Source organism: Sinocyclocheilus grahami, unplaced genomic scaffold (assembly GCF_001515645.1).
Source record: "Sinocyclocheilus grahami isolate Dianchi unplaced genomic scaffold, SAMN03320097.WGS_v1.1 scaffold380.1, whole genome shotgun sequence".
NCBI lineage: Eukaryota > Metazoa > Chordata > Actinopteri > Cypriniformes > Cyprinidae > Sinocyclocheilus > Sinocyclocheilus grahami.
Window position 1 is genome coordinate 1,529,578 of NW_015505559.1, and position 12,974 is coordinate 1,542,551.

The 12,974-nt window shown below is 38.8% G+C and overlaps 1 protein-coding gene across 1 annotated transcript in view; it reads left to right on the top strand.

Annotated features, from left to right (window-relative positions):
- LOC107549748 (FERM, RhoGEF and pleckstrin domain-containing protein 1-like) overlaps window positions 1-12,974 on the top strand; it is a 49,291-nt gene that overhangs the window by 26,060 nt on the left and 10,257 nt on the right. The window contains exons 7-16 of the mRNA XM_016230924.1: window positions 1,894-2,008; window positions 2,285-2,432; window positions 2,514-2,609; window positions 2,707-2,870; window positions 3,206-3,274; window positions 3,407-3,470; window positions 5,273-6,441; window positions 6,713-6,804; window positions 10,947-11,086; window positions 12,862-12,881. Of these exons, the coding sequence (XP_016086410.1) occupies window positions 1,894-2,008; window positions 2,285-2,432; window positions 2,514-2,609; window positions 2,707-2,870; window positions 3,206-3,274; window positions 3,407-3,470; window positions 5,273-6,441; window positions 6,713-6,804; window positions 10,947-11,086; window positions 12,862-12,881 (2,077 nt within the window). The remainder of the gene's footprint in view (window positions 1-1,893; window positions 2,009-2,284; window positions 2,433-2,513; window positions 2,610-2,706; window positions 2,871-3,205; window positions 3,275-3,406; window positions 3,471-5,272; window positions 6,442-6,712; window positions 6,805-10,946; window positions 11,087-12,861; window positions 12,882-12,974) is intronic.

Below are 12,974 nucleotides of genomic sequence, written 5' to 3' on the forward strand. Positions count from 1 at the left end.
TATATATATATATATACACATAACCATAAAAACATACAAACACACAAAAAAATGTATAACGTAAAACTATTATAAACTTTTATTTACAGTACCATACATTTAAAGAAATATATATATTTTTTTATTTATTTGATTACTTTTTTTACTTTATTTTTAGGTCCAATTCTCACTATTAATTAAATATATAGTTCAGTCATGAAACTCTAGATGGCGCAGGTGACAGATTGTTAACATAACCGATGATATTCAGAGAGTTAAACGACTTGGCACAAGCTGATTGGTTCAGCCAATGAGCTTACTGCCTTGCATTTATATGGCTGGCTAGCATTCACTAGAGATTCCTGCAGCACGCTTTCAGAGTTTCTCTGAAACGCTCCACCTGTATAGATCTGCTAGGGGTTATTTTATATGCTATTTGTGCAGCACCAGTATGTCTTAAATACTCACAGCACCGTATCGCCGTATGCATTGGCAATAGCAAGTTCCTGTACTTGCTTGCAGCAGCAGCAATAATCTACAACTACAACAATAACCAACAGCAGCAGCAATAATCTACAACTACAACAATAACCAACAGCAGCAGCAATAATCTACAACTACAACAATAACCAACAGCAGCAGCAATAATCTACAACTACAACAATAACCAACAGCAGCAGCAATAATCTACAACTACATCAATAACCAACAGCAGCAGCAGCAGCAGCAGCAGAGTAGCAGATCTATTCCGCCAAGACCAAATACATTAACATTGTCATATCCATCACCATGCTAAAATCTTCAGAGAGTTGTCATGATTGAACTATTAACTACGACTCCTGCCTCAAAAATCTCCTAATTTGCTGCTTATCAACAGTTAGTAACGTATATGTTGTACGTAGTACGTAGTAGTTAAGTTTAGGTATGGAGAAAGATTAAGAGATCTAAAATATGGTCATGTAGAATAATGCATTAATATGTGTCCTCTGAAACCCTCCACCTTCCCCAGCTCCACCTGTATAGATCTGCTATGGGTTCTTTTATATGCTATTTGTGCAGCACCAGTATGTCTTAAATACTCACAGCACCGTATCGCCGTATGCATTGGCAATAGCAAGTTCCTGTACTTGCTTGCAGCAGCAGCAATAATCTACAACTACAACAATAACCAACAGCAGCAGCAATAATCTACAACTACATCAATAACCAACAGCAGCAGCAGCAGCAGCAGCAGCGTAGCAGATCTATTCCGCCAAGACCAAATACATTAACATTGTCATATCCATCACCATGCTAAAATCTTCAGAGAGTTGTCATGATTGAACTATTAACTACGACTCCTGCCTCAAAAATCTCCTAATTTGCTGCTTATCAACAGTTAGTAACGTATATGTTGTACGTAGTACGTAGTAGTTAAGTTTAGGTATGGAGAAAGATTAAGAGATCTAAAATATGGTCATGTAGAATAATGCATTAATATGTGCTTTATAAGTACAAATAAACAGACAATGTGCTAGTAATATGCATGCTAGTTAATAGTGGAAACTGGTCCTTAAAATAAAATGTTACCAATAGCTTTAGTAGCAGGGTTGAATGGTTGAGCTTGACAAATGCAGTCAGCACTACAATTTGTGTAAAACTGAAAAATGGAATGACTATTTTATACTTGTTAATATTAAATTTTTTTCTATAGTGATTAAATGTCAGATAAAGAGAAAATCTTTGTACAACTAGCTATTGCTATGCGAATTATGTATACTGTATATATACAGGAGCAACTAACGCATGCTGTAATCCAGCAGGACAATCATTCAGTAATAGTTATATACTTTCTCTATCTCTTTGTCTCTGTCTTCAATCCCTGTCAGTCATTTGTCATTTACTCATAGTGAACCTGTGTGTGTGTTTATTTAGCTGAGATTGGTGATTTTGAGGAAACTCAGTGTAGACAGCATCTACTTAACACCAACTACATCCCTGACCAGATGGCCCTGATGGACAAAATCATGGAGTTCCACCATAAACACATGTGAGTCTCCCAAACAAATATTAATGCTCGCTGACTGCACACTTTCAGTAGATTGCCAACATCCATTTAATTTGATTGTGCTTTTTCTTCTGGAAGTCATTTTTGATAATTTGTATACTGTTTTTTCACCTGCAATGTGACCATTAAGTGTCGGATGTTCAGAGGGCATTTAGTAGATGTTGTTGTGACAGTATAAATTATTACAGAATCAAGTACATTATAGCATATAGCAAAACACCAGTCAGTGTCATAACTTTGTGTTTGTGTGTGTTTAAGTGGACAGTCTCCCGCAGGGTCAGATTACCGGTTGCTGGAGGTGGCGTGCAGGTTGGAGATGTACGGTATCCGACTCCATCCTGCTAAAGACAGAGAAGGATCCAAACTCAGCCTGGCTGTAGCACACGGCAGCGTCCTCGTGTTTCAGGTGCATGCAATCACACACTCTCTCTCACACACACATGAGTATATATGAACCACAGCATGACACAAGTTGTGTTTTACTCAGGGACACAACAGGATCAACGACTTCAACTGGTCTAAAATACGCAAGCTGAGTTTCAAGAGAAGGAGGTTCCTTATCAAACTGAGAGCAGACCCTAGCGTGAGTTTCATGCTGTATGAATGTGTCATTATATTAAGCGCACATTTATCATGCCGAATTGTGACATGGTGTCTCTGTCTGTCTCGTCCTGTAGCAGAATGTTAATCAAGATACTCTGGAGTTTTTGATGGCGTGTCGGGACTGCTGTAAAATGTTTTGGAAGATCTGTGTGGAGTATCATGCCTTCTTCAGGCTCTTTGAGGAGCCCAGACCCAAACCTAAACCGGTGCTGTTTAGCAGGGGCTCATCCTTCAGGTTCAGGTGCTAAACCTGATTAAATGCTTTTGGTAACATGTATATGTGTATTTGTCTGTAGGTGAAGTGTGAACCCTTGTGAAAAGAAGTGTACTTAACTGTAATGAATGTGCGCTTGTAGTGCACATCAAATCTTAAAACTGTACTTGCAGATAAAAGGCCACTTAAGTGTAGTACTATCATTATGTTTCAATAGTTGTTTGTCATGCTTTAAAGATTAGAAGTACACTTATTTTGAAGTACATGTAAAATACTTAATAATTTTAACTGTAGTGTATTATTTTGCTCTTGTCAACATGTTGTGTAATTCAGTTGGACTAATTACCCCCTCTTCTCTGCAGCGGGCGGACACAGAAGCAGGTGATAGATTATGTGAAGGAAAATGAGTTTAAAAAACTGCCCTTTGATAGGTGAGCCTGATCTGTTATTATAATGAACGGAAAGTCAAGAGTTCACCACTGCTATTCCTTTAATGTTTAATTAGTAGAAACTTGTAAGGCTGTGTGGTTCATTGTTTGTATGTCTGATGTTTTCTCTTTCAGGAAACATAGTAGAGTGCAGTATAGCAGCAGCCTGTCACCTCTGCGTCACCAAGTGCCAAATCAAGTTAGTGTCTGCACTTATGAATGTTTTCAAGTCACTTTTAACTACGAGAGATGTTGGTAACATTTTAGAATAGGGAACACTTATTCACTATTAACTACGACATTTCCCTCGATAAATTCCTAATTTGCTGCTTATTAATAGTTAGATTAGTTAATTTGCTGCTTATTAATAGTAAGGTAGTTGTTAAGTTTAGGTATTGGGTAGGATTAGGGATGTAGAATAAGGTCATGTAGAATAAGGAATTAATATGTGCTTAATTAGTACTAATAAATGGCTAATATTCTAGTTATATGTATGCTAATAAGTAACTAGTTAAGAGACCCTAAAAAGTGTTACTGAGATGTTAAGCTCACTCTAAATCATTTGTTGCATGATATTATGTTGCACAGAAAATATTTCAGAAATGGATGGATAGATATTAAAGGTGCATTCAGTCGTTTAGTGCCAAGTTGTATACTTAGGAAATGCATTTTTGTGGAGTTTTTGTGAAAAGTCTGAATCTGAATGGCTGTAAACTCAAACATAATGAAGACTGTACTGTAATAATTTTCTAAGAAGTGTCTATAGATGCATTAGTAGGATAGTGTAGTTTGGTAATGTGAAGAGCAAAAGTTAGACAATGGAACACTGTTTTCAGTGTTCAGTGTGTACGCTATTATCGTAATTGGTAACACTTTATTTTAAGGTGTCTAGTTACACGTTACATGTACTTACTATTATAATAACAATTAATTATGCATAATTACATGCAAGTAACCCTAAGCCAAACCCAAATCCTAACCCCAACCATATAGTAAGTAGATATAGTTAATTAATATTACTCAGTACTTAATTGTATAATTACACTGTAACACGGACACCTTAAAATAAAGTGTAACCTCGTAATTTACCAGCAAAGACAACAGGAGAATCACCAGTATGGCCGAAGAAGTAAAAAATGTCTGAAGCCAGTAGACAGAATGACAAAAACAGTCATAAACTTCAGCATGGCTTAAAAAAGGTGGAAATATTTGACTGAAAATATCCCAAGTAGTGATGCCCAAGTTGCTTCTTTTTGGTCGGACAAGTAAGGGTTTAATTACTGTGTAATCTGTTCTCTAAAACTCACTAGTATCAGGGTAATTTACATAAAACTCATAGACAATCATGCTGATCCGTGCGATAGATGGCAGTGAAGCATCTACCACCATTTCGGTATTAGTAGTTACAGTACACAAAGAACAGCAACACTAATGCTAGCTAAACAACTACTGAATGCACTTTTAAATTAGTATGATTTATCTTAAATAATAAAAATAACAAAATAAAATGAATGACTGAACCAATGGACTGGGCCCTAGAGGAGCCTAGTGTTCAGCCCTCTTTGGCTGAAGGGCCTGGCATCCTGAAGCTTTGGAGGCCACGGGGCAATGATCCCAATGGTCCCGTTTATAATCCAGCCCTGGCAAGAATAGCAGAAATTGACATGATGTTACTATCTGCAAAATATTATTCTCAAATTCCACCCTTAGCCAAGTGCTGTCATAACCAGAGATTCATCCATGTAGTTCCACCCTAAAAAAAGACAATAAAAAAAAAATGCATGGATCAAAAAATTAATTTAACTCAGGAACAAGCCTCACATTTCTGCTTCTACCCACTCTGGAATGCTGGCCCCTAGACTTCCATTGTAATTGCACTGCTGTAAATGACAAGTCAATTAATTTCAGTGATTGGTAGCCCATTACTCATGTAGAACCTAGAATACTCTGGAAACCATAATGTGTAGGTACTGATGAAGGACTTCTCTCTTCCTCTCTCAGGCTGTCAAGCAGTGCTGGGAGGGCTCATTTTTAGTAAGCTCAGAAGATTCTGCGGTAGTAAGACCAGGCGGAAACTCCTCCCCATCAACTCAGCGCAACGGATGCAGCGACCAAACGTACCCCATTCAAGAGGATAGCAGCAGTCCGGCAGCTAAGCAGCCGCCCGTCGATCGAGCAGGTCTGGCGTCCCGTGCAGCTAAAGGCAGCAGCTCATCCATCCCGTATATTGACTGCAGTGATGCAGAGTTTAGTGAACAGGAAGTCAGAGGTCGGGTCAGCAGGTCACACTCGCACACACGTGATGGCAACAGCGGCAGCGCTTATGGCACAGGGTTTGGTTCGCCCCGGCCACATCAACAGGACAGATACTTGGGCAAGTTCAGGCAGGAAGAGTCTCTGCCTCTTTCCCCTGTAAGCCAATCAGAAAGCCCTGCACACAGCTATCCCAGCCCCTCCTCTCCAAATAAAAGTGCTAACATTTTTGAGTCGTCATTTTTTGGAGGCAGGGTATGTGGGCCGCTTCATAGCACACTATTGGAAGAGTTGGCCGCAAAAAGCTCCTTAAACCACCACACAGGCACTAGGAGCCTGACCTCTAGCCCCGTCCCCTCCTCAATTCACAGGACCAGCTCACTAAGCTACGCCCAGTATAATGGACACACCGGGCGGAGTTTTAGTTCAAAAGCAGGATGGGAGGAAAGGGGCGGACTATTTAGTAGCTGCTCCCCAATTATGAATCGTTCAGCAAACAAGTCCCAGAACACTGTTAGCCAATTAGAAAGAAACATACGAGTCTCGAATCAGCCACACCCTCCCGTTCTCCCCCGTGCCGAGAGAATGGCCATGTTGGAGCGCCGAATGCTGGCCAACGGGCTCACGCCTCCTGGCAAGGCCAATCTCAAGCCAAGCTCCCCGCACCGGCGCTTCGGGGCTGTGCAGATGATTGACGGCTCCACCAGTAGTGGAACAGACACTAGTGACTCTGAAGAGGCGGAGTCTACTGGCTCCTGCAGCCATTCGCTAGGGCTTGAAAACCAAGCCACCCGTAGTTCGTCCCCCCTCCCCAGAAACAAGTACTCGTTCGGAAGCTTGCAGCTAGATGAGCTTGACAATGAAGGAGGGTGTGTGAACCTCAGTGATGAGGAAGGGATGCAAGTGTTTAACTGCTAGCATGCTAGTGTGAAAACGTCATTGCGGTGTGCTTCTCGGCAATGCCTCACTGAATGTTCTTTCCTATACCCTGAGATGGCCTTAGCTGTGTGACAAGGCGGATATTCTTCCCTTTCTTGAGGCAAAACTCTGTATAGTTTTGCAGGAAGGGATTTTACCCATCCTCTGTATTTGAACAAGAGGGGGCTTTTGTGGTGCCAAGTTCTGCACAGAATGCTAATTACTGACAGTTCTGATGCTGCAATAATCTGCAATACTTCAGAAATTCAGTTATGTTGTCACTCCCCGGAGTAACTTCGAGATCTCTGCGTTTGGAAAAATGCGAGGAGCCATAACAGTAGATGTGAACGTGATTTTGCCAAGTAAGACATGTTCCTGGATCCATATCCTTGTTGATACTGGAGCGACTTTCCTGTTGACCAATCAGACATTTGGGTTAGGGTTAGGTTTAGTCTTAGAGTTGAAGACTGGGGTTCCAGCAGCACTGTCAACTCATCATTTCGCACTAGTTTTTAAAAGTTGTTAAGGGTGAGGCTGTAATATGAATGAGTCTGAGGTAGAACACTTTTTGGGGCCTTCATGCCTCTCCTTTATGAGGAACACTCTGCATTAACCATTACTTTTAGACTTTTTAATAACTGTAGGAACTAGAACTTGGATCCTACTGTACAGTTGAAATGATTGTGGTACTTTTTAGAACAAGGCTGGGCAACTCTGGCCCTCAAGGTCCTTTGTCCTGCAGAGTTTTGCTCCAACCTTACCTGTAGCTGTCTAGTAATCCTGAAGACCATGATCACCTTGTTCAGGTGTTTGATTAGGGTTGGATCTAAACTCTGCAGGTAAGTGGATCTCAGGGGCCAGAGTTGCTCACCCCTGCCTTTGAAGCTTGTTTAGCTCTCAGTATGGTGTAGAGCACGTTTAGGCAGCTCTGTTCCTGGAGGACTACCTTCCTGCAGAGTTCAGTTCCAACACTGCTCCAACACACCTGCCTAAAACTTTTAAGTTATCCTAAACACCATGTTTATAAAGTATATTTCATTGGGGATGGAGCAGGAAGGTAGCAGGAAGTAGCTCTCCAGTAGCAGAGTTGGCTTCCCCTGCTATAGAACTTCATCTTCATTCATATTCTCAATCGTCACTTTGCCAGTTTGCCATTTGTACATTTGTGCTAGCACTCACAGCTGCTTCTTCATAGAATAATTTAAAGAACAGTGTGATTTTTGAAGTTTCACTCATCATGGCAAACGATCTTCATATCATCGTCTTCATTGTGTGGCTCATTTTTCCTTCTGGCTGAGCCTCGGAAATATCTCTGTTTACTATGATAAATTAGCAGATTCAGACTGGACATTTTTAATGGAAACTTATAAAATCCTGCATGCTTTTTTTATTAGGTAGATTTGAATGTACCCATTTTGAATATAAGGGGGTTTTGTCCTATTGTGTCAAAATTGTGATGAATGTACTTGTCAGTAAGAGATTTGAGATTATGAAATGAAAATCCTGTCATTGTATACTCATCTTCATGTCACAAAAGGAACAATTTTGAAGAATGGTTTGCACTGCTTTTTTAGAAAACAACAGAAGTGTACAGTTTATTGGTCTCAATGGGCCATATGGGTTTGGAATGACACAAGGGTGAGTAGGAAATGACAGAACTTTCATTTTTGAGTGAACTGTCTCTTTAAGCTGTACGATGGTTCAGTCTACAGAGAGAAAGTGTCACAGCATTTGTGTCTGCGTCTCACTGTGTTTCACTCTCTCTCCCTCGCTGAGCACCTCTACCTTACCTTGCACATGGGTTTACCTGTTATCCTTCAGCAGGGATTGGAAAGGGTTGTGCATACTTGTTGTGGTATTTTATTTATTTGTTTTTTCAAAAATTCCCAGAAAAAAATAATGCCATCTAGCACATGAGTTTCTAATCCCTGCCTGATTTCTCACTCAGCTTTGATGTCTCTACACTCTTGGCTGATATTCACTATTGTTTTATACCTTTTCTTTCCTGCCCTGTTTTTTTTTTCCTGAAACCGCTTGAGCTTGTCATCCTTGTCATTTATGATCAATAAATGCTTGTTATGTTTTCTGCTGGCATTTAAAATGGAATGAATGAATCTTTGTAACTAATGGTGTTTTTTAAATGCTGGGCTGCATGCTCTCCCTTCATATGGCTATTCTGTTCTATTTCAATGAAAGCTGAAAGGGCAGAGCGTCCTGGGAACTTTTCACACATGAAAATTTAAATATCATTATGAATGTCTGTGACATGACTGATCTTCTTTTGTTTGTTCACACAATGATCAAATTATACACCAGGACTGTTTATAAATCGGCTTTATGGCCTGAAAAAAATGATACCACCTGCTGTTCATTTGTGTGAATGACATGTTGATGTTCTTTCTCGCACCTTGGCTATGTTCAGAATGGAATACTATTGGAATACTATTCTGAACATAGTCGTTCCCTCTCTTCCTCTGTCTCATTCAGCACTGTTCAAGCTTAATCTCTGTTCTGATGTTTCCCTGCCTGTCTCTTCTCAATGACTTTTGGTTCTGCTGCTCTTTATAAACCACATAGACTTTTTAACACTGTATTTTGTGCACTAGTGTAATAAAGTTACAGTTGGCCTTTGAAGACTCAGGAATTGTTTTTTTTAAAGCTTATAATGCTCATATTTTTCATAATCCAACCCCCCTTCCCTTTCACTCCTACCAACACCCCCCACCCCCTCCCGGCTAGCTATGGCTGCACAGCGCATGTCTCACTGTCTCTCTGTCAACACATGTATGTATATAAAGTGCAGCATACATGCATTAGTTCACACTATATGTTTGTATGGTGTAGTGTGAATTGTTTGTATGTTGGATGGTTTACATGGAGTTTGTGCTGTAAATACACTACCATTTACAAGTTTGGACACGTTCCTTATTATTACAGTTTTCCATATTTTCAAGTTGTCAAAAGTATGACATAACATTATGTAGTGGCCAAAACGTGAAACAAATCAAAAGTCTTATATATTTCAGCTTCTTATCCAGCTATCACTCAACTAACTAACTTTAAACTGTATTTATGGAGTTCATATGTACTGTATACCAGCGACTTGTTGATGCGTTTCCCTTGTGAAAAATAAATGTGCTTAATTGTATTGAATGTACACTTGTAGTGTACTTAAAATCTAAAAGTATATATTTAAAAAAAAAAAACTGTACTTGCAGATAATATTAATAAAATTAGATGCTCTTAAGTGTACTTAAATAGAGTAATCATTCATGACTTCTTAACACACTTAAGTGCACTTTTAAAAAGTACAGAATGTCAAATTAAATTAAAAGTATTACTTTAACGTAATATGTTTATCATTGTTTTAATAATCTTTTGTTGTGCTTTGATGAAGTACACTTATTTTGATGTGTTGATTAATATACTAAAACACATGTGAAGTACTTGATTATAATTTTAACTGTATTGTAGATGTAACATTTAAAGTTAATATATTTTAAATGTACCAAATTGCAATTTCATCATTACAAATGTGTAATGACAAATATATTTAATTACATTCCATTTTCAATAGAAATCATATTAAAGTATATTTTAGTTTACTATAAATGCTTATCAGTGCATTCGCATTAACCATATTTCAAAAACGAAGACTGAAGTTCATCTAATTGCATTTAATATAAATTCTAATTATGTACATTTTCATTTAATCGCATGTTAACTGAAATGTTTCTGAAAACATTACAGTCAGCTCGCACTTAAGTATATTATTTCCATAATAAGTACTCTTTTTAAAAGGATGCTGAAGTGTACTTCTGTTTCACACAGGGGCCCAACTTGTCTATTTGAAACTTTGAGTTTCAGAGCTTGAAGGCCATGAGAAACGTGTTCACAGCTTTGAATGGTAGAGTATACAGTATGTCATTAAGATAGCCCTCACACTGGTTTGTGTTGGTGTCTGTGTCGGGCTGCACTCACACCTGCTTCATTTATCATGACTGCACTACTCAAAGGAAACGCCAAGAGGCGGATTTGGGCAAGTACTGAGAAAAACCTCCTGTAGGAGTACAGATTTGGGGAAAGCACACTAGACTATAGGAACAATGAACATAGACATGCATATTTAGCATTTATCAATTATTTATTTTACCCATTTAGACTCAAGAACTGTTACTGCTTATATCCCGTACCAAAAGTACAATGGCATTACCATGGTACAGCAACTTTGATAAATGCATGTATGATCACTGTATCCCTGTACTATGGTGCTCCATGGTACTTCAAAGATTAACATGCTACTCCCATGGTTAATATTCAAGAGAAACATAGCAGTGCCATAGTATTTTTGTACTTTTTTTTGCTATTGATGCATATTTGCATGCTAAAATAAGTGAAAGTGAAGTCTAAATGCACACATCCCATATCAAAACGATAAATATAATAGGAATCTGCCTCAGGTCTGTGCTAATGATCTTCATCTGTGTCTGTCTCTCGTTCTCAGAGGTGACGTGTGCTTTGGTAACATTAGTTAACGGTCACGCTGATGACTGTAGAGGAGCGACGCCATCTCCTCTCATCTCCCCCATGCTGAATGACACTGGTGCCATACGCACTGATGAGGAGGAGGACAACAGGAGGAAGGTGAGAGCTGTGGATGAACGGGTGTGTTTGCTAGCAAGTGGAAACTGTGTTTATGTGACTGGCTGTACAGTCAATAGTTCTCAAAAGCGTAAAGATTTGTTACATGGTACCATAGCAGCACGAACAGTTTTCAGCATTGATAATAAGCAAATCAGCATTTTAGAGTGATTTCTGAAAGATCATGTGACACAGTAGACTGGAGTAATGATGCTGAAAATTCAGCTTTGCAACATAGGAATAAATTACATTTTAAAATATATTACAATTACATTATCCTACATGTATTTAAATTACATTTAAATGTACGTCAGTGTGGCTTTATTTAGTTTATATGCATTATAAATAGGGTGACCATGCATCCTCTTTTCCCTGGACATGTCCTCTTTTTGGACCTAAAAAAAATGCGTCTGGCCTATTTCTTAATCAACTGCTTTGGGGAAGTCATGGCCTAATGGTTAGAGAATCGGACTCGTAACCCAAAGGTTGTGGGTTCGAGTCTCGTTCCGGCAGGGAATGTAGCCCTTTGGATGGGATAAATGCAGAGCACTAATTCTGAGTATGGGTCACCATACTTGGCCACATTTCACTTCACTTAATCACCCAAAATGTCTGGGATTCAGCTGTTTTCATAATCTCGCTCCCGCTGAATCTCTGACCATTGCCGCCTGCTCCCGCAACATGCGTTTAGCTCCTGCGATTCCTGTGCATCAGGGAGCCACTCTCAGTATTTAAATCCCTTTTGATTTCGCGATCACGCACTCTGTGTAAAGGGAGCACATCTTACCAGATCAGATATGTGTCAATGAGCTCAGGATCTGTTGAGCAGCAAATACTCAAGCATGGTCTTGTCAGTCATCTCTTCTTATTCTCGACCTGTGGTCAGTCAAATCTGACTCCTGCAGCTCTTGTTGGATGCAGGGTTGCCAAGTCTTGGCACTTTTAAACTGTTGCCATAGGTTGATTTTCCCAAGTGGGTTAAAGGTTTGAAATATTGCATAAATTACATTTTACTGAAATACTTGTATTGAAACATTTTGCATTCTACCTATGATAAAACTTTCATGGACTTTTACATTAACTGTTCCCTCCTGGTGGAATGACCTGCCCAGCTCAATCCAAGCAGCTGAGTTCTTAATATTTTCAAGAAACAGCTGAAAACACATCTCTTTCATCTTCATTTGACCCTTTAACTCTATAGAGTTAGAGGGTCAAATGAAGACGAAATGAAGGGTCAAATGAAGGGTCAAATGAAGCATTATAATAGAGAGTGCTATATAGCACTCTCTATTATAATGCTAATTCTAATTTTATCTGCTTGTTTTTTTTATTTAAAAAAATCGACCCTCTAACATTTGCATCACTATTCTATTTCTATTCTATCTACTTGTTTTATTTAAAAAGAAAAAAGAGCCTTTAACACTAGCATTCTCTATTCTTTCTCTGTTCTTTCTACTTATTATCTTTTTATTTATTATAAATAACGACCTTCTAACACAAGCATTATCTATTCTTTTTCTGTTCTATTGACTTCTTTTATTTTTATTTATTATAAAAACAAAACAAGCAAAGAAACACACATACACACACACAAAAAACTTGCTATGTATACTTTTAGGCGAAACCCCGCCCACGAACAAAAAAAAAAACTAAACTAAAATATGGACATCCTAATAATAAACCATCTCTATAACTCAACTGTAGTATAGCTGATGTCAGTTTTCATGAAGTGATATATTGTACTGATGACTTGTGCTGTGTTGTGTGTGGTTTTGCAGAACTGTCCCGCTGATAACGCGTACTTCATAGCTAAAGAGTTGCTGAACACTGAGAGGACATACCTCAAGGACCTGGAGCTGATCACAGTGGTAAATGATGGACAGACTCTTCA